We start from the raw sequence: 21,458 nt of genomic DNA, 5'->3' as shown, positions 1-21,458 counted from the left end.
CACACGTATCAGAAGTAAACAAAGTCAGTGTCACGCAAACCCAAAAGCGCGTGCTCCAGCGTTTAGCACGAGGGGAAATCGTGACAGGCCCACATTCACTCACTACAAACAAACGCATTCTACTTCATCATTGAACATCACACTGGTAATATATAATACAAACTGTTTAGTATATATTAACATTAACTGGTTATGAAATATATTACTCTACAAATATATTTTTCTGCACGAGCAGCTTGGTAAAAAAAAAAAAAAAAACTTCGCCGAAACTTCTGCTTCACCTCTGCTCACTTCCGGTGTGACAAACTGCAGTTTTGTCATTCCACACAAGAGACATTATCTTTACACATAGTAGGAAATCGATGTGTTTTCCCGCCCTCTTTTGATTGACAGGATATAATCGGCTCTGATCATCGGATGTTTTTTTAACTATCAGCCGATAGCCCATAGTGTGAAAAATGGCCTTTATCGGCCCATACATCGGTGCATCTCTAATTATCATTATTTGGTCCATAGTGGTATCCACTAGACATAACGTCACCAAAAGAAGGCAACAAATTTCCAGTAGAGAACCACAGGCACCATTACAAGTTCCATTAAAGCCAAATACAATTCCTATTATAACCATTACAAATTCTATGAAGCTTTCCATTGTTTTGTTTGTTTGTTTTGTTTTGTCTTCAGAAGAGATGTTTAGTCATTTTCAAGATGCCTCAGTTGACCCAACATGGTCAACGTCCTAACATGCAATCAATTTAACTTAATCTATCTTAATCTATCTAATCTGTGTTAATAAAATATTAGAATATGGCGATGACGAATTAGGAGAAGATTCTTTCAAGTCCTGCTGTTGAAATTTAACTCACCGATGTCTTTTAATAAATCTTCAATTAATAAACATTGAACTTTAAACATGTCACTGAGAATGAAAGTCTTACACCAATGGAAAGATGTGTCCTAAACGACCAAGCACGCTGTCCCAAATTACCAAACGCCATTAAAAATGGGTTTCAGTCAGTCTTATACAAAATGTAAGCCGCATGCTTCTTTAAAATATGATATAAATAGGTTTCTTTCCTTCACATGGAGATGGTCAACTCCTTGAGGATTTCAGAAGTGTTGGAGGATTTGTTTTTATTAACGGCAAGAAAGCTTAGACAAGGCGTATATTTAAAAAAAATAATAAATGCCTTGAGTGTAGCTGAATCCACTCTACTTTGCAGAAAATAGTCTGGATTCTGTCGTAGAGCGGAACGTTCTTGCGCAGAAGTTGTTTCCAGACGGAGTTGTACTGATAGCACTCATGGTTATGAGTTGGGACCTTAGCTAAGTGTTAAAATATGGAGAAGCTCCGTGTTTTGGAACTGTACAGTGGCATTGGAGGGATGCATTATGCATTGCGAGGTATCTTCCCGGATATTGGTATTGGTTTGGTTACTTCGTGCGATTAATTTTACCTGCTTATACTAACGAAACTAATTAGCATCCCACTGTGTGTATTTTGTGTGTATTTTTTATTGGAATTTTAATATTTCGCCCTCATTTGCTTTCATAAATCCATTTTGAACTAGATGCTCAAAATACTTTCACTCAGGACCTTAAGGACAAAAAATGTCCCCTTTGAAACCTATTCAAACTTCAATATTTAATCCCCGTGACATTTAAGCACAAAAACATGCAGTCTGTGTTAATAAGCTTTTATTTTGTTGACAAGGTTTCAAATCATTGAATTTTTATTTTCTGAGATGTGTAGTATTTTCTCAGGTTTAGCCTGTGGGGAAAATACATGCTTTTCCTTTTTTTCTGATTCTGCTGTATTATACACACTGCAGACCAACTGAATATATGATGCAGCTATAATCGAGTTGTGGTTTGTATGTGTGTACTATTTTGTGTTTGAGAAGTTTGAAAGATAGAAATTGTATTGTACTGGAAATCACAAATCCCACCCCATGTATATGATTCAAAGAAGGTTACTGAGCTTTGAAGATTTTTGCATTATGTAAACAAACCAGCGTCTGAATTTTAACCATTCAAAAAATGAATGAATGCATGGTAGTTATGATGAGCAGTGGTGCTGGTAAAAAAAAAAAAAAAATGATGTCGGTGAAAGTGGAAAAAAATACAGTTGAATACAGTTAAAACACTTACATCAGGGCATGACCGTAATAGGAAGAATTGGAACGGCTTTATTTCTCAAGCTGGATATTGACAAATGTATTCATAATTGTTCACAGGAGAAAGAAATGTGGTATCCATGAAAATCCAGTTAGTCTGAAAAAATATTAGTATACTTCTAGAGTTCCTGAGTTTTGTAAATTGATATATATAAGGAAACCCCGTAATATGAGTATTGATGGATAGGGTTCACATCATATAATTGGCAGGAGTTACTGCAAGTAAGCAGATTACACTGAAGAGTTTAAATCTTTAATTTACTTTTAGTTTCACTCACAAATTAATGAGAACCTTGTTGAAACTGGACAACAAGGACTGAAAGCAACTGGAAACAAATCCATAAATTCAAACACATAAGATTAATCCTTCAGTTAAGACAAAATAATTTAAGTAAAAAAAATTAATGACTTGAAAGAAAGAAATCCATAAATTATGATAAGTCTAACTATAAAATTAGGACCAAAATAAATGCAGCTGTTTAAAAAACAGGAAGCGTTAATGTTCTTCTGTGGTAGCTGAAGCAGTGCACTGGCTGAGCTGCATTATTGGAAGATTTCACACAAGGTCCTCTATCTACCTTCCCCTCACCTTTAAGCATAAATCATCACTAATATTTGAGACTGTAGCATACTCTGCATTGCAACACATTGCACTGATTCCTCTTGTTTTTTTGTTTTTTTTTCTGTTTAGAGAGCTCAGTCCCCACTGAAGTGGTAGCCGCGGTGGATGTGAACACGACGGCCAATGAAATCTATAAGCACAACTTCCCAAATACTCTGCTGCTACCCAAAACCATTGAAGTGAGCACCAGCTAATTAGCTTGACTGTTGTTTTCTAAATTAATTAATCTGTAAAAGACCGTATTAAACGGCATAATAACATGCTAAATGGACAGCAGGCATAAAGGGGAGAATAGGACAAACAGAAAATTAAGTCTCAGATACAGCATTCCTGTTTGATCATTTTAGTGACTGGAGATTAACATTAATTCATTTGACGTGGTTGTTATTTGTGCTTAATTGGCTAAACCAAAACATAAAGCACTTGCCAATTTCCTGTGTTTTATACCTGGTGTAAATGAATAATAAAAAAGCTTTTAGCATGGCTGTGCAGTTATCTCATGTCACCTCTAGGGGCAAGCTGTCTTTGACATTAATCCCAAACTTTGTCTCCTTGGTACAGTCTGTAGTAAGATAGATATGATTTTATTTGGGTAAAAATATCACTCCCAACTTTGTGTAAGGAATGTGATGATATGTCTTAAAGAGAATGAGATTGTGACCAAGTCATAAACTGATTAACTCAAGACTAAATATGTTTATTTGTTAAAGACACATTTTATGAAAACCAACAACACAGATTAAGTGCCTAAACAATGTCTTTGTAACCTTTTTTGCTTTATTTTGGAAAATTATGGAACAAAAGAGCTTTTTTTGTCACTAATCTATGTTTCCTATTATTCAAACCTAGTCACATTTCATCCCGTGACAAGCAGTTAATCCAATATTTTAGGTGAAAGAGTAACTTAGTAGATTTAGTGTTGGGTAAAGGTTGTGTGCATCGTCAGCATGGGTAATGATGCACCAGCTTCTGGGCTCATTGGCCTTAGTGTAATTCAGTAAAGCTTTGCTCGTGTATGCGACAAATTATGGCCCAAGCATAGTATATTTTTATATTCTTCATTAGAAAGTGAATCTTCATTTAATAATGAGTAACAGTTTTTTTTTTTCTTTTCATGAACTGCTTCAGTTTTGCATTATCTTCAACTTTGGGTTATAAGAAGTTTCACAAACTTGCTGGTGTCATGAGGATATCATTTATGTATTCAGGATATGCAAAGCTTTACCATTTTGTGGCAGATTCAAACCTTATTTTTGTCATATATTGTTATGTTACATTTCGGTACAGTTTATATAAAATGCAGTGCATTTTGATTAAAAAGAACCTTTTGTTTGATTTCATCCAGGGAATGACATTAAGCGATTTCAATAAACTGGACTTTGATATGATTTTGATGAGCCCTCCTTGTCAGCCTTTTACGAGGTAATCAGAACTTTGCATCACTTTTTCACTCACGTTGTTAATAGAAATAAAGAGCAATGTGGATTTCTATCAATATAGGATTGGATTACAGGGTGATGTAAATGACCCCAGAACAAAAAGCTTTCTCTACATCCTGGACATTCTGCCAAGGTCAGACTTGCTTTATATAACATCAGTTTATATACGTTCACAGTGCTACTTGGCTCCTTTATTTGAAATAATTTTCTTATTTTTTAATTTGGTTTTTGAAAGTTTTTAAAAAGTAAAATAATGCTGTTTTGTGAAAGAAAGAACCTCTGTACTCTGTAGGTTGAACAAGATGCCCCGCTTCATTCTGCTGGAGAATGTGAAAGGCTTTGAGACGTCCTCTGCCAGGTAACCTGGGATATAGGGCAAGTCCTCAGCTTGGGAGATTGCTGTCAGTACATGGCTATAAGTCAGTACTCAATTCAGTTCAATTTTATTTGTATGGCCACTTTTAACAATGGCCATTGTCACAAAGCTGCTTTATAGAAGTATATAAATTGAGGATATACATTTTAAATTGAACAAATTATCCCTAATGAGCAAGCCAGGCGACAATGGCAGGGAAAAACTCCCTGAGATGATATGAGGAGGAAGAAACTTTGAGAGGAACCAGACACTTAAAGGAACCCATTCTCATCTGGGTGATTCCAGATATTATTTCTATTGTAACTGTGTACGGTATAGACAAAAGTGTGTAACCAAGAAAATTCACAATGGTTTCAAACATGAAGTTTGTTTTGTTGAAGTGAAGTTACTGTTCACTGGTGGAGACTTGACTGCAAATCTGTTCATCACAGTTGTAGTCCTAAGCAATGTTCATGGTTTCTAAGTGGTACCGTCCTCAGTAATCTCAATGATCTTTATGCTGTGGAGCCATCCTCAGCAGCAGTGAGTGGTTTCCAAGTGATGAGAAATCCAACCAGAAGCAGGGCATCAGCATGGATCAGGCAGGTCTGGAGAGCAGAAGGGGTCAGGATCACTGGTATCTCGAGTAGCATATGAAGCTTGACCCAGAAACAAAGAGATTGGACAAAGTACATTGGAACCATCTGTAAGCAGAAAAACAACAGGATACTTTGATTCTGAAGATTAAATGGAAGGAACTTGTGCTAGATTCAAACTAAATTCAACTAAAATGTGTGTGTTTGTAGTGTAACCTGACTTAATTTGTTGGGTTTTTTTTCTTCCAGAAATGCCTTGATAAAGACTTTGCAGGACTGTAGTTACAACTTTCAGGAATTAATGATATCACCCACTTGTGTAAGCATTTCCCTTTATTCTGTATTTTAAAGCAATTGTCATTTTATCCCTTGAGAATTGGGTAATTATAAATAGACAAATGCAAATAATCGGTTTTTGCAATCTTCTGATATCAGTATTAGTAATAATACAGTCATGTTAAAACAAACTAATTGTTTCACTAAGCCTAAGTGAGAGACTTCTCCTTTCATTTTGTAGTGAATTTTAATAGCAACTTTTACCAGCTTTTGTTGAAAATGTTCCCAAGACTGGAACTCCAGTTCCACAATAACTTGATCCTTTTTTTTTTTTGTCTGTTTGTTTTTATACAGCTAGGAATACCAAACTCAAGGCTGCGTTATTTTCTTATTGCTAAAGCTCCCCCAGATTCCTTCTCATTTCAGAAAACAGCAGAGGTAAACACGCACACATCTTGTCAACCTGAATATGGCATAAGAGTGCCTTGCTAAGACGTTGCATTTTGACTGTTCATTATAATAAACTGTAATCCCTAACTCCTCCAGATTCTAGAGGGCTTTCCTAAGTCAGACTCCAGCTTTGACACAGACAGTCCCACGATCCCTGACAGCCATTGTAGTACAGTTAATGGTGACATGAGAGAAGATGAGACTATAATCTATAAGATGGAGACGGCACAGGAGCTGGAGAGGAAGAGGAGTCAGGACAACGAACAGACAGTGAGAAGACTACAAGATTTCCTGCAAGAGGAAGTACAAGGAACAGACATGGACAGTTATTTGCTCCCTCCAAAGATTCTTCTCAGATACGCCTTGCTCATGGACATAGTCAATCCAAACTGCAGGAGATCAGTCTGCTTCACTAAAGGGTGAGGCTTCACAAATTCATGTCACATCATCTAAATCCTTTTCAGCCTGTGTTTGACCACTGCCAAGTTTAATACTCTTTTTGTTACTCTTCAGATATGGGCATTATGTGGAGGGAACTGGTTCTGTTCTGCAGTCGTGTACAGATGTGGAACTGGACAGCATCTTTAAGTCACTGGATGCGCTATCTGAAGAGGAGAAGCTGGAGCAGCTGTCCCGGCTGAAGCTCAGATACTTCACACCCAGGGAGATCGCCAACCTTATGGGCTTCCCACCACATTTCAGTAAGTCAGGTTTATGACCTGATGGACTGAGTAAATATAGAGCAAAGAGCAGCTTGAATGTGTAAAGGCATGTCCAATGTGTCCGTAGTGTGTGAATGTGTATATGATTGTGCCCTGCGATGGTGTGCCACCCTGTCCAGGGTGTACCCCGCCTTGTGCCCCATGCTCCCTGGGATAGGCTCCAGGTTCCCCGCTACCCAGTAGGATAAGCGGTATAGAAACTGGATGGATGGATGGATTTAATTAGTAACTATCATGCTGTTTATCTTTCAGTGCAGGTTGTTTCTGGTAACTGCCATCAACCATATTTCAAAAAGTCCCATTTTAGATCTCAACTATTAGCTTTTTAATAAAACTCCATTTTTTATGACTATATGGCTCAATATTTGTGTTTTATGCACACTCTGACTGTAATGGCCAGTTTATATTTGGGCTAAGAAAATTAGGACATTGAAGTGAAGAGTGACACACTGAGTTATTAAATGTGTCCCAGGTGACCAAAGTGCTGAGAATCGGCACATGACTAATGTTTGCATATTTTTTTTGTTCTTCTTTTTCAGGCTTTCCATCAAATATCTCCACAAAGCAGCAGTACCGAGTTCTGGGAAACAGTCTAAATGTTCATGTAGTGGCCAAGCTCATCAGTCTCATGGTGTCATGACCAACAAATCAGATTTCCTGCAGTGTTTAAGGGCTGTTTCAAGGTTCATATGGACTCAAGTTTTAATATGTTCAACTGTTGTATTATATGGATCAAATTTGTAAATTATTAAATAAAGTTATATATGTTATACTATTGTTTTTCTCCTTTTCTTTTTTTAAGCAAAAAATGGGAAATCCCTAATTAGCTCTGCTGAATGAAATATAAGAATTGTTCAAAGTAACTGAAGAATACCATACTCTAGTTTTGCACTGCAGAGCTCGGTGGGGGAAGGTCCAAATTTATATAAGTGCAGGAAGATCAGCAGCTTAACTGTGGTTACTGATCACTGAAAATCACATGCTGATGTCTGGTAATGAAAGCAGTAAAGTGAATTAACTGCCATGTTATATTGGCCCTACCTGTCTTCCTTCCTCAAATGGTTTCGTCCAGTTTATTGGAGAGTGTGATGGTCTCAGAAGACCAGTTTGGGGCAAAGTGCATTTTTTTTGTGTTTGGCCCATTAAGTCGCTTTTTAGTTTCACCTGCAGTGTGGAGTCTGAAGAGCATCCTGAGACATACTCTCTCTCTCTCTCAGCATGGCTTGGACATTTCGGCTGTCCTGGCCCTTGATTGCCCTTCTCTTCCTCAGTGGACTGCAGTGTGAGCAGGGTAAACGGGCCCACAGCCGGAGCAAGAGAGACATCAGCGATGCCCAGTAAGTAGACAGGGTTACTTTATTAGCAGGACTTTTAGTTGCATATTGATCACTGCTAGACTGATCAATATACAATTGACGTGTTTTTTTTTTTTTTATTTATTTAACTGTATCAAAGATAATGGAAGTGTTTATAAAGGCTGAGCAAATTATTTAAACATATAAAGTATATTCTGCGAGTTCTCAGTGTGCTGTTTAAATGATTTTTAAGGAAATAAACGTGTCGCATTACAATCCGACTGCAATCTTGTTTCTGCCAGTTAAGAGATTATTATTTTTATTATTATTGTTGTTATTGTTGTTTTTAATTTAGTGATGTAGTTATGTAAATGTGTAACTCATGATGCTTACTGAGGAGGTACAAAAGAAGTGAGATTTTGAATTTAGTGCCCTGTTGCTCAAGACTCATATGATTACTTTACCTGCAGGCCTCGTATGATCTCAAAGGATGGCCACCTTACTTTTATGCCGGGAAACAATAAAGACATCCATTTTGACACCTCAGGTACAGGTCATGTGAAAGTGGGGAATGAGGACCTCACTGAGCTATTAAAGCAGGTAAGCTCATGAAAAGCCTCAGATCAGATTTTGATTTCAGGCTCAGATTAGATGTCAGAGATATACTTGCTAATACATTCCTTATTGAACTAAAATATAGGCTACTATAGATAGTATTATGTTGCTTTAGGCAGTTGGATACTTTTATGTTCCTATAGACTAAATGAAAGGCTGGATACCACTGGGTAGATATCTGTAATATCTGTAAACACCTGATGATTAAGCATTTCCCATTACCAGTTTATCGTGTGTAGATATTACTAACCTAGATGGGTTTGTAGGTTTTTTTTGTTTTGTTTTGTTTTTTAAATGAATACTTTGTTGATTGGCACTAACTTGTTTAGCTCCACCTGTACTCTGTTGCCTAAAGTATTTAAATTTTATTATGTGTCTGTATTTCAATTAACTTTCAGATAAAAACCAATAAAGATGACATAGAATCAATAAAGAACAGTGGCCCATCTCAAGAGGTCCAAAACCAGCTTAATCAGCTGAACACAAAAGTGGCCACACTTGAGTCCAAAGTCCAAACAGTAGAGCAGGTATATTTAAGTATTACATTTAGTGTTCTTCAATGTAAAATTATAATACATTTAACTATTTACATTTATATATACCCACACACATATATACATATAAAATAATATGTAAATAAATATATATCTTTTATGTATATTATATATTAATATAATCCAATTTTTTTTTTAAAAAAAAGGTATTATATATTTAAGCGTATTATATGTTTATATAAATTTTCCTGATTTTTTCAGACTATCCAGCGGAAAACATGTAGCAGCAACCCATGTCAGAACACTGGGACTTGCCTAAACCTTTTAGACTCCTTTCACTGCCTCTGCCCTCAGAACTGGCAGGTATGACGGCTCTAAATGACTTCCACACAGCACACACTTGTATTGTTTTAAATATCTGTACTGCATTGATCCTGAGATTGTTGTGTCATGTTAGGGTCCCATCTGTGCTGTGGATGTGAACGAGTGTCAGATCTACGCTGGAACAACTCAGGGCTGCCAGAATGGAGCCACATGTGTTAACACTCCTGGATCTTACACGTAACATGCTTCCTGATCCCTGTCATCACTTCCTCTAATGAATAGCCTTCATCATGGTGTTTTGATTGTACTGTTTCTTACTGTTTTTGTTTTTCATTCTAGTTGTAATTGTCTGCCGGAGTGGTATGGACCCCACTGCACCTCTCGCTATGATGACTGTGCAGGTGGGAATCAGGACTTGTGTGTGCATGGGATGTGCATTGATTCTGACAGAGTAACACCTGATGAGGTAATAATCTGTGATAGATAATGCATATTTAAATATAATAAACACACCTCAGCCACAGCAGAGGTGGCTGAATTATTTTGAAGATTTTTCTAATTTATTGTTAAGACACATACTCCTATATTTTTCTGGAGTATTACATGGATGGTGCTTATTGTTAAAGGAGAAATCCACCATGAAACATGAATTGAAATATTTCTGTATTGAAATATTTGTCATAAGTGATTATGGTGCTAATTTGTTGATTGGTAATGTATTTTTGTTGCTTCTGTTAGAAGGTAGAGCGTGTGTGCTTCTCTGAAGTCACATGAACACATTGCTAGAGCAGTTACAATGGTATTTAATAGCAAAAAAACTTCAGTGATCTCAAACAAAAGTGATAATTATGGGAGACACAAACAGAGTAAAGGAATAAAGTGCTGTTGGATTGGTCTCTTTCGGTAGAGACAAAGTGAGAATTCCTACTGGTTCTGTTATCAGTGGGTAGTCCAATTGCGTTGTGGGTAATGTAGGAAACTGTTCACCCAAGTAAAACTGGGTGGATCAGGGTGGATTTTTCCTTTAAGGACATTTAAGAGCATTTTGAGCTTTCTTACACATGGCACTTGACATTTGAGATCTCACTTTCAAAGGTGTTTAGCAGTTTTTTTTCACCTGGTCTCCAATATACACTTTATTCTTTGCGTTTCATTTTACTTTCTCTCGCAACAGCCCAAATATAAGTGCATCTGTGATGCTGGGTGGATGTCTCCTCCTGGCAGCTCTGCATGCACAGCTGATGTGGATGAATGTAGCCTCCCCAACAAGCCCTGCTCCACTAATCCCCCTGTTCAGTGCTTCAACACTCTAGGCTCCTTCTTCTGTGGTGCTTGTCCAGCAGGTGAGACATGGGACGGGTTTCTCTGGAGTCATGTGTGAGAAACTTCTGAGTCTGAGTACTAATCTAGACTCCATTTTGAACATTTATGAAGATGTACCTTTTGTCCTAATTAATGAATTGTTATTCTAATGTAGTAATCATAGATCAGCATTGTTATTCTAGTGTATATAATACATTTGAATTCTGGTCTAGTGCAGGACTCTATGCCATCTGTTCACAAATACTAAATTTACCTATTGGGCAAACAAACATTGAACATATTAACATCATTTTGTGTAATATCAGTCCTGTTACATAGATTGATTTGGGTATCATTCTTGTGTCACCCATCCAGGCTGGCAGGGTAATGGCTACAGCTGTCAGGACGTGAATGAGTGTGAGACAAACAACGGGGGATGTTCTACCTCCCCAGTGGTGCCCTGTCTCAACACCATGGGCTCTTTCCACTGCGGACAGTGTCCTCCAGGTATCCAATTCACCTTATAACCTGATTATTGACTTTTTTTTTTTTTATCACATATTTGCAATGCTCATTTAAATAACACTATTGTATCAAGTAGATATGATAAGCAGGAGAAACTGTAAAAAAAAAAAAAAAAAAAAAAAAAAGGCAGCTTTGACTAGTATTACTTTGCTTTTTACATTATTTGCCTTGGAGAACTTTGACAATTCATATATTCAATTCAGTGAATGGGCAGCTTTGAAATTTAATAGTGATACAGGATTGTAAGGACTAATACAGCTAAAACCATTTTACATTATACACTAAATGCATTGAAATAATATCAGTGTCTTAATTTCTCTTTGCATAGGTTATGAAGGAGATGGAAAGACTTGCACTCAGTCTGACATATGCTCAACTAACAATGGAGGATGTTATCCTCTGGCCAGTTGTACCTCTGTTCCAGGTGATGCACACGCATGCGCGCGCACACACACACACACACACACACACACACACACACACACACACACACACACACACACACACACACACACACACACACACACACACTTTTTACAATAGGCACTGCACAGTAGCACATGATGAGTGACACTTTGGAGAAAATGAAGCCATTATGATTTACAATTTAAGTGCACCATTGCCATTTGTTGCTTGATAACAAAATGGGTCATTCTGCAATAATTATCATAATGAATCTGCCTGCTGACATTCAACTCTGACTATAGATTGTAGTGCTTAGTAGAGAGAAATAGATCATAAATAGACAATACATAAGGATTTTTTTTCACAATCATACTATGTTTTATCATTCATAACGTCAAGTTTAGAGTTCTGATTCAAAGCCCTACTATCCTCCAGGCAGCAATATCCCTACATGCACTTGTCCCCCTGGCTATGTGGGGAATGGCTTTGGTCCTGCTGGTTGTACTCAGATCATTGACACCTGTGGCACCAATAACCCATGTGTCAATGGCCAGTGTGAGGTAACTGACACATCTTTTTAAGATAAAATATATATATATATATATATATATATATATATATATATATATATATATATATATATATATATATATATATATATATATATATGTATATATATCTTTAATACCTATATATTATATATTCTATTTAATATATACTCTATATATCTTAGGATGTGTACATCTTAGAATGTCACATTTTATTCTCTTTTTTGTCCTTTGCTAAACTTAACCATATTGTTTGGAAGTGTGATGAACAACATCAGTTTCATCCATATTTCCTAGAACACAGCCACCGGATATGTCTGTCACTGTGACCCAGGCTGGACAGGCCGGAATTGTGAACAGAATGTTAACGAGTGTGCGAGTAACCCCTGCCAAAATGGAGGCACTTGCACTGATGGCATTAACGGCTACATTTGTACCTGCACATCACAGTGGACAGGCCCGCAGTGCCAGACTCCACAACAAGGTGTGCTTTTCAATGGTGTGTCTGCACTTACTCAGACAATACTCCAATGGTAGTCTTTGACCTGTGTTTATGTGTGGTTCAGAATGTGGAGGAGTCCTGGAGGGTCCGTCTGGTACATTTAGTTATCCCAACACTCCTGGACATGACCAGTATGACCATATGGTCAGTTGTGCCTGGGTGGTCAGAACTGATGCAGACAAGGTCAGTGATAATATCTATAACAGTCAAATAAAAACACATCTAGCAACTTGGTTTTGTTATGAAATTGTTATGAAATTAATAAAAATGTACCTTTGTTGTTTCTCTACCAGATTCTGCGGATCACATTCCCTTTTTTTGACCTTGAGCAAAGCTCCACATGCAGTTTTGACTTCCTACAGATCCATGATGGAGAGAGCGCATCTGCCTACATGCTTGGCAAATACTGTGGCACTAATTCCCCAGCTGAGCTCTTCAGTTCCCACAACTCTTTGTACTTCTGGTTCCGCTCTGATCACATAATCAACAAGGGCGGCTTCACCGTGGCCTGGCAGTCCCAAGAACCAGGTATTTCCTAATGTGTTCAGCTCTACATTATAGTGAGCTATATTTCTAACTGTTTCTAAACCACAATTATTTATCTAAAGCTATGGAAATTCCTCCCACAACACCCTTTTAGCACTTTTCAAATAATTATTTTTGTTTGGCTTTTCTTTACACTATATGTCTAATTTGATTTTATTACCCATGTTTATGAAACAGGTAAGCTTTTATGAATATTTATGTATGTTATGTATGTTTATATTATAAATGTTTATGTATGTTTATCAGTTGTCATATAGCCTCATGAATATTGCCCTTAAGTAAATTGTTAATTGATATTTTATTGTATATATTTCCTATAGATTATATTGCATGCCAAATAAATGAAGCTATTATTATTATTATTGTTATTATTGATGTTTATTTATTAATTTATACATTCATTCATTCTTTCATTTATTCATTTATTTTGTCCCCAGTATGTGGTGGCCATCTGACCAATCCGTACGGTGACATCAAATCACCTGGCTACCCAGGCAACTACCCACCAAACCGTGACTGCTATTGGACAATAGATGTTGGTCCAGCGCTGATCATTACCTTTGCTTTTGGAACACTCAGTCTTGAGCACCATCCTGACTGCAACTATGATTATCTTGAAGTAGGTCGACAGTTGACCTTTCGATGCACAGCTTCAACGCCATTTTTTGTCTTTAAAGCATAGATTTTATTGAAACCCACACACTGATTCACTCTTTGTGTTCTAGATCAGAGACGGGCTGCTCCCTGAGGACCCACTTCTAAACCGATACTGTAGCAGTGGTTCTCCACCACCACTGCAGACCACGGGCCCTGCTGCCTGGATCCACTTCCACTCTGATTTTGTTATCAGTGACCAGGGCTTCCATATCACATACACCACCTCTCAAAGTGAGTATAGGTGGTAATTGTTGAGTCAACTGCCAACACTAAGATTATGGGATTGTAAAATATATGTGACAGCACATATGACTTCTGTTCGCTTTTACTTATATGATATTTAATATCCACACAGAATGTGCTGTGTTAATTATCTGATCACTCTTTCCTTGGTATTTAAATATTTAATTAGGGTTGAGTTATGCCTAAGCAAATATGGGTAAAGCTATAAATCCTGCATTTTATTTCCATGCAATGGCCTCATAAAGTAGTTATAAACAATTTTATGATTAGTAAATGATAAAGGATATCCAGAAGTGATTTCAAAGTTCATGAAAATAGTTTGCAAGAATGTTCCATGCATGTATTAATTTATTCCTTCATTAAATGGTCTGCATTTTTATAGTGCCTTTTAACCTTAGTGGTTCTACAAAGCCCTTTGCACTGTTTCTCATTCACCCATTCTCACACACACTCACACAACAATGGCAGCAGAGCCACCATGCAAAGCGCTAGCCTGCCATTGGGAGCAACTTGGGGTTCAGTGTCTTGCCCAAGGACACTTCGGCATGTGGAGTCATGTGGGCCGGGGATCGAACCGCCAACCCTACGATTAGTGGACAACCTGCACTACAAACTGAGCCTATGACTTAATTATACCAGAAAGTTTATTTCTTAACCTTTAATGTACAAATTGTCTTTGTGTGTTGTAGCTGACCCAGGATGTGGAGGCACATACACAGAAAGCCAAGGCATTATCATTTCCCCTAACTGGCCTAATAACTATGCACATAACAAACAGTGCATTTATCTGATCCGGCTGCCTCGAAGTGAGCGGGTTGCCTTCAACTTCACACACATGGAACTGGAACATCACAATGGCTGTGAACTTGATTATGTAGAGGTATTTTTTGTTTCTGTGTGTTTGTATGAAAGATTGCAGAAGGGGAGAAAGACAGCCTGTGCGTGGGTTTTGGGAGCTATAAGAATGGCTAATAATAAATAATGGTGCTTTAACAGAAGAGTGTACTGTATTTCTTGTCTCAGGTGCGTGATGGCCCAGGGGAAACGGCCCCACTTTTTGGAAAGTACTGTGGTACCACACTACCTGCCCCCATCTTGTCATCTGCTAATGTCCTTTGGATTCGCTTCAAATCTGACAGCTCCGTCAGTCTTGCTGGCTTTAGGGCTGTATATGAAATCAGTAAGACTTATTTGTATACCACTGAGACTGTGAAGGCAATCATGGCTAGTTTTAATGCATGCCATCAATCACCACTGTTAAGGAAATATGCCTTTTGATGATTACTGAGTCAAAAACTGAGAGTTGTATTAGTTGTATGACTGGAGCTGGATGTTTTAATGAATCTAACAAAATGTCTTTATGCCCTATGAGTACAGTATAAATATTATATCCTGATTTGTAAAGGAAGACATTTGTCTCTTTCAGGCTGTGGAGGAACTCTCTCAGGCTCAGGCCAGATTCGCACACCCCTTCACCCTGACCCCTACCCTCACAACAAGATGTGTGAGTGGGTCATCAATCAGCCCACGGGTTACGTTGTGACACTCAACTTCCTTACATTTGATGTCGAGGGCAATGCAGCTTGCTTATTTGACTATGTGGAGGTACATACCTTTTTCCCTATATAGTTTTACAACGCAAAAAGGATTTCTCTCTATTTCTCATTGACCGAATGCATTACATACAGTAGTAGATTTATGGACATTATAGCATACAAAGAAAAACGCATCATAAATATCAAATGGTCTTCTTTCTTAGATAAGAGATGGTGCTACGTCTAGCTCTCCCTTGATTGGACGATATTGTGGAAATCAGGTTCCCAGTACGTTGCAGTCCACACAGAAACACATGTATATAGCATTCAGTACTGATGCTTCAGTCAGCAATCATGGCTTCACTGCAGAGTATGCATCTGTTATGGAAGGTAATGTATCATAGTGGCATTGCGCTGTATGGGTTGTTCCCTGCTATAAAATAGTTGAAAGTTGATGTCGTGTGTAACTCTCAGAGATCTTAATCTATTGATCTGATTTTATAAACAGGCTGTGGAGACACTCTCACAGCTCCTACAGGTAGCTTTACTAGTCCTGGTCACCCTACCAACTACCCTCACGGTGCCAACTGCTCCTGGCACATTGCTGTAGCTCCTGGAAATATCATCCGGCTGTCTTTTACCTCCTTCAACCTGGAGTACCATGTTAATTGTGATTTTGACTATGTGGAGGTATATGACAATGGCACAGTTCAGACTGGGCATCTTCTGGGCAGGTAAGAGCTTGTCAACATCAATTGGATGTTGGATGCAAAAAAACCTAACATAACACAATTTTATAATCATTTTACGTATTTAGCATTTAGCTCCCATTTGCACTCTTTTTCTCAGGTACTGTGGACGGTCAGTTCCTCCCTCACTGACCAGCACTGACAACCTCATGACCGTCCTGTTTGTCACAGACTCCAGCATGGCAACTGAAGGATTCGCGGCTAATTATGTCTCAGTCGATGCTAGCACAGGTAGGATATCAAAATAACTAGATGGATAAAACCTTACAGTGTGTTTAAATAATATTATAAACAATAAACCATAAAAATGTTACTTTGCATCTTTGCGTTGACAAACGTGCGTGTCTCTAGACTGCAGTGCAGTGTTCACAACTCCAACTGGAGTGTTCACCTCACCCAACTACCCCAACAACTACCCCAACAGCCGCGAGTGCATCTTCAGAATTATAGTCGAGGTCAACAGTCAGATCATGCTGAACTTCACAGATTTTGAGCTGGAAGGTGGCAGCAACTGCGTACTTGACTATGTGGAAATCAGGTGTGGAAATCACCTTTTTAAAATTCCCTGTATCTATTGTACTGTTCTTTCTTAATGCTGTCCTGACATAGACTTTTCTTTCTTGCAGAGATGGCGGCTATGAAACATCACCTCTAATCGGTCGATACTGCTCAACCAAGGCTCCGCCTGTAGTGCTATCACATAGTAACAGACTGTGGATCAAATTCCGCTCAGACTCATCAATCACTTATAAAGGCTTCTCTGCACACTGGGATGGCACACAGACAGGTATTTGAAAATTCCTTTGACATATTACAATGTTTTCCCAACCAGCCTTCATGAACCTTAGACCAGTGGATCTTTTTGTTGCAGCAGTGGAAATCACAACCCACACTGTTGTAAAAGTTGTATTTTTTTTTATTGAGTGCTGGTTTATAAGAATTAGCCAGTTTGTCTGGTCACTTGAATCAATTATGGGTTCCAAATCTTAATCACAAGAGGCCAAAGTACAAATAGGCCTATAAATAATGTCAACATGAGCCTGTGTTTTGACAGTAGAAAGTTAAGGGGGTGGGGGTCTCTATTTAAATGAGCACAATCATATTCTGGCTATTTGTTGGAGCTATAATGAGCTTAATATTTGAATAGTATCTATAACACTGAATAGCTGGTACAGGTTTGTTGGGAGTTGGATGAGACCAAAAATGTGGACTGTTTGGAAAACACCATTATATATGTTCTACAGTATATACTGTATGGATATTTGCGCTATCATATCTTATTTTTGCAATGTCTTGCCACTCCAACCCATTCCTGCTAATGCACTCATTCATGCACTAGGTTGTGGAGGAACTCTGACTACCAGTGTTGGTAGTTTCACGTCCCCTAACTACCCCCTGCCCTACCACCCCAATGCTGAATGCTACTGGCACATTAAAATCAGTGCAGGAAGTAAGATCCAGCTCAGCTTTGGAGACTTTCATCTCGAATCCAGCACTGGCTGCAGTTATGATTACCTGGCGGTACGAACAGGCACTCATTTCACTTGAAGTGTTTAAGAACATTCAGTATGTTTTACTAAACTAATTTATCTTTTGCATATTATTGCGTGTGCATTCTCAGGTATATGATGGAAACAGCTCAAATGCTCTTCAGTTGGCCAAACTATGTGGGAACCAGCTTCCTGCCCCCATTAACTCCTCCAAAGAACATCTGTATGTTAAACTACGCACAGACAGCGTCATCAGTGCAGGGGGCTTTGTAGCCTCCTATATTTCTAGTAAGTGAACAGAGATGCTTGATAAAATAACTATGTCAAGTTTCACTTAATATTTTTTAATGATTTCATTTCATGAATTAGTGTCGCTATAATGAGTTCCTCTGCATTTCTGGCCCATTATTCAATTTCAGTGTAATACATAAATGGCAAGGTTGGTTTCAAAATGCAGCTGTGGGTAACTGGCAGGAAGGTGCACTTTGCACTGAACAATGTCCAGGAGGCTTTTCTTTGTCCCCTGTGAAATTTGTGGAAATTAAACTTAGCATTTGAGAGATCACGTGCAATAAATCTGCCTTTATTTATTTCTCTGCAGTGGCATTAGCCAATCTGACTCTTACTTCTCATGCTTTTTTAAAAAAAAAAAATTATTAGTATGCTTTTACTGCTAGATTACATATTTAGATCCTCTGTCCAGAAAAAGGAAACCAGATCTTTTTAGTATTGCACACAGAATAAATCATTAATAATCAATTATATATTTATATATATAATGTATTCCCCAAACTGTTGCACCAAATTTGGAAGCACAAAATTGTATAGAGTGTCACTTCATGCTGTAGCTTTATATTCTCCCTCCAATGGAACTAAGGAGCCCAAACTGTGCACAAAGCAAGGTCCACGAAGGCATGATTTGTCAAGGATAGGGTGGATGGCCTTTCACAGAGCCCTGGCCCTGACACTGAACACCTTTGAAATGAACTGGAATGCAGACTGTGTCCCAGACCTCCTTGCCCGGTTTCAGTGCCTGACCTCAATAATGTTCTTGTAGCTGATTGGGCAAATCGGGGGGGTGTCCACAAACCTTTGGCCATAAAGTTGATATCAATAAATATGTCAATATCAATATATATGTCCCAGTGTGCAGTATCATTTTTCATGGCAAATAAACACATAATTGCACATCATTGGGTGTCACTGTTGTTAATGTGATCTGTCCTGTCCTCCACAGACTGTCAGGGTATTCTAATTGCCAACCAGACAAATGGTGTGATTGAGAGTCAGAACTTTCCAAACAACTATCCAGTTGATGCTAGATGCAGTTGGACCATCCAGGTGACCATGGGCAACACCATCAACTATACCTTCACTGCCTTTAACCTTGAGGGTTTCTTACCCGGCTGTATCTTTGACTACTTGGAGGTAAGTTTGAGTTGGAGGTAAATGTCAGATGAAAGCCTTTTCCGTGAAAAGCTCTCTATGTAACATTCAGAATCGGTGTCACATCCTTTATGCATATATACAAAACTAAGCCTTGATTATAACATTGGACCATATTATATAGGCTGGCATTATCTTTGTCTAATGCTATTAACCTCTGAGTAATATAATAGGGAGCTGCACTAGGGATCTCTTAAAGCAGTCACTGAATTATTCTTGCTCACTCACTGACAGAAGTTTTGAATCTCTCAGTTAGTGAGAGTGAGTTTATACTTGGTTCCTTCATCACCACGGTGATCCAAACAGCCATGACATCATGGGGCCCACAGGAGAAATGGGGGATTTTCTATTGTAGGCTCATTCAAAGGCAGTCTTTCCTCAGGCTGTCTTCATCAACAGTGAACTTCTTGTTTTACCCATACCCCCAGGAATATGTCAGTTCTGCTCAGCAAAGGAAAAAAACAACAGCACTGGAATGTAAAATGTGTCTATGTTGTTGCATTGTGTTCACATGCTCTGTGCTCAGCTCTGATGTGCTCATTCAAAATTGAAGATAAGAAAATAGAGTGCATTATTTTGTTTTCATGGTGTTGTACTCGAAACAAAAAAGAACAATGTGCTTTACATTTTAAGTAGAGACAAAATTATTTTTACTAATAGATTCTGATTAGTTACCTGTATAAAATTTTCTAACCTGTGCCTTACATTATTTTGCACTCTAAGTACCCGTATGATCCCCAACACAGACACAGAAGAAATCATGATTTTACCTCTTTCTGTGTGTCTAGCTTCATGATGGTCCAAATGCACAAGCTCCTCTAATTGGTCGATTCTGTGCGGATGTACCTCCTCCAGCAAACACTACCTCCGGAACCAGCCTGCACATTGTGTTCCACTCTGATTTTCTGGATTCCAGAACTGGTTTCCGGATGCTCTGGTACCAAAATGGTAGGGAGAAAAAGAAATAACTTAAGGCAAAGGGAATGCAAAGCAGGTCAGAGGAAATCCTCAGTTAGTGAATGGTCTGCACTTATATAGCGCTCTTATCCAAAGCACTTTACACTGTGCCTCATTCACCCATTCACACACACACTCACACACCAATGGTAGCAGAGCTGAGCAGAGCCATGCAAGGTGCTACTTGGAGTTCAGTGTCTTGCCCAAGGACACTGCAGTCTGTGGAGTCACGTGGGCTGGGAATCGAACCGCCAACCCTACGATTAGTGGACAACCTGCTCTTCCACCTGAGCCACAGCCGCCTGTAGTGACTATCACTCTGCCTCAGAATGACCCTTAGGATGTCACTGGATATGTGAGAAATGTATCCCCTTTTCACCTTCACTTTTCACCTGTACTGATTAATGTTAAACATGACACTGTAAATAGTTCAGTAAGAGAAACAGAATTAGATTCTGTACAACTGTATGGAAGCAGGGTCTACATATTTATGCATACAATTTACACATACTATACATGCTGTAGACTTCACATGCAATTCCTTATCACACTCACCCCCTTTTGGACAGTTTCATAAGTTTAAGGTGCTCTGCATACACTGTAAATTTACATATTACACTAACAGTGTAAGCCTGTGTGGATAGGGGCTGTCCATCTTTTCCAGAACGGGAGTGTGGAAAAACGTGCAAAATACTTCTTAAAAAAGAAGATTCCATACTACTATGGCAAGTCCTGTCTGTCAATGAGGTCATTGGGGTATATTGTTTTGCCAAAAACTGTTCAGCCAACTGTTTAGTAAAATAAAAATAATAATAATAATAATAATAATAATAATAATAATAATAAGAGTATTAATTCATGAGGACTAGAAGTTTGTAAAGTGTATGGTGGCAGTACTTTGTGTCAGTGTGTATTGTGTTGTAGCAGTGGTTGGCTTGCCAGAGTGTGACAGAGTGTGTGTTGTGGAGCTAATGCCCAGAGATAATGAGTCACTGGGATAATGGGTGTGGCTGCATTTATTTTTACTGGAACAGCAGACCGAGGGCCAGCACTGTATAAAGCATTGAAACAAGTATAGCACTCTTGAAATTTATTATAAAGTTATTATAATGCAGAACTAATACAGTGCCCTTACACGTGGCCTATTCTGAAGGAATAAAGAAGGAAAGAAGGAATAAAGAAGAAAAA

General features: G+C 38.3%; 2 protein-coding genes across 5 annotated transcripts in view; both read left to right on the top strand.

Moving 5' to 3' along the window:
- trdmt1 (tRNA aspartic acid methyltransferase 1) lies at positions 1-7,412 on the top strand. 4 transcript variants are annotated; one of them, XM_017479276.3, is made up of 10 exons: positions 1-145; positions 2,869-2,978; positions 4,145-4,221; positions 4,300-4,371; positions 4,531-4,596; positions 5,439-5,508; positions 5,820-5,903; positions 6,012-6,334; positions 6,429-6,616; positions 7,177-7,412. In XM_017479276.3, the coding sequence occupies exons 3-10, from the start codon at positions 4,148-4,150 to the stop codon at positions 7,275-7,277; spliced, it is 978 nt and encodes a 325-aa protein (XP_017334765.1). In that variant the 5' UTR covers positions 1-145; positions 2,869-2,978; positions 4,145-4,147; the 3' UTR covers positions 7,278-7,412. The 4 variants fall into 4 exon arrangements, with proteins under 4 accessions (XP_017334765.1, XP_017334611.1, XP_017334549.1 ...); XM_017479122.2 differs by lacking the exon at positions 1-145 and adding an exon at positions 1,256-1,404; XM_017479060.3 differs by lacking the exon at positions 1-145 and adding an exon at positions 1,261-1,422.
- Positions 7,413-7,686: 274 nt separating this feature from the next.
- cubn (cubilin (intrinsic factor-cobalamin receptor)) overlaps positions 7,687-21,458 on the top strand; it is a 32,143-nt gene continuing 18,371 nt past the window's right edge. The window contains exons 1-27 of the mRNA XM_017474769.3: positions 7,687-7,974; positions 8,403-8,532; positions 8,946-9,074; positions 9,303-9,404; positions 9,499-9,602; positions 9,705-9,831; positions 10,540-10,708; positions 11,043-11,174; positions 11,521-11,616; positions 12,033-12,157; positions 12,443-12,629; positions 12,712-12,830; positions 12,941-13,175; positions 13,631-13,812; positions 13,919-14,081; positions 14,783-14,973; positions 15,117-15,273; positions 15,520-15,698; positions 15,853-16,018; positions 16,137-16,362; positions 16,478-16,608; positions 16,729-16,915; positions 17,004-17,164; positions 17,717-17,898; positions 17,999-18,155; positions 19,105-19,295; positions 20,102-20,261. Of these exons, the coding sequence (XP_017330258.1) occupies positions 7,856-7,974; positions 8,403-8,532; positions 8,946-9,074; positions 9,303-9,404; positions 9,499-9,602; positions 9,705-9,831; positions 10,540-10,708; positions 11,043-11,174; positions 11,521-11,616; positions 12,033-12,157; positions 12,443-12,629; positions 12,712-12,830; positions 12,941-13,175; positions 13,631-13,812; positions 13,919-14,081; positions 14,783-14,973; positions 15,117-15,273; positions 15,520-15,698; positions 15,853-16,018; positions 16,137-16,362; positions 16,478-16,608; positions 16,729-16,915; positions 17,004-17,164; positions 17,717-17,898; positions 17,999-18,155; positions 19,105-19,295; positions 20,102-20,261 (4,207 nt within the window). The 5' untranslated portion in view covers positions 7,687-7,855. The remainder of the gene's footprint in view (positions 7,975-8,402; positions 8,533-8,945; positions 9,075-9,302; positions 9,405-9,498; positions 9,603-9,704; positions 9,832-10,539; positions 10,709-11,042; positions 11,175-11,520; positions 11,617-12,032; positions 12,158-12,442; positions 12,630-12,711; positions 12,831-12,940; positions 13,176-13,630; positions 13,813-13,918; positions 14,082-14,782; positions 14,974-15,116; positions 15,274-15,519; positions 15,699-15,852; positions 16,019-16,136; positions 16,363-16,477; positions 16,609-16,728; positions 16,916-17,003; positions 17,165-17,716; positions 17,899-17,998; positions 18,156-19,104; positions 19,296-20,101; positions 20,262-21,458) is intronic.

This window comes from Ictalurus punctatus, chromosome 1 (genome assembly GCF_001660625.3).
Source record: "Ictalurus punctatus breed USDA103 chromosome 1, Coco_2.0, whole genome shotgun sequence".
In the NCBI taxonomy this organism is placed as follows: Eukaryota; Metazoa; Chordata; class Actinopteri; order Siluriformes; family Ictaluridae; genus Ictalurus; species Ictalurus punctatus.
The sequence above is the reverse complement of the archived record's forward strand: the minus strand, read 5'-3'. Positions and strand labels throughout refer to the sequence as shown.

Bases quoted from the DNA above. Each gene is read 5' to 3' on its own strand.
- trdmt1 (XM_017479060.3), top strand. From the start codon at position 1,341: ATGGAGAAGCTCCGTGTTTTGGAACTGTACAGTGGCATTGGAGGGATG. The intron at 4,372-4,530 runs GTCAGACTTGCT...TGTACTCTGTAG, and splicing joins ATCCTGGACATTCTGCCAAG to GTTGAACAAGATGCCCCGCT. The intron at 6,335-6,428 runs GTGAGGCTTCAC...GTTACTCTTCAG, and splicing joins TCAGTCTGCTTCACTAAAGG to ATATGGGCATTATGTGGAGG.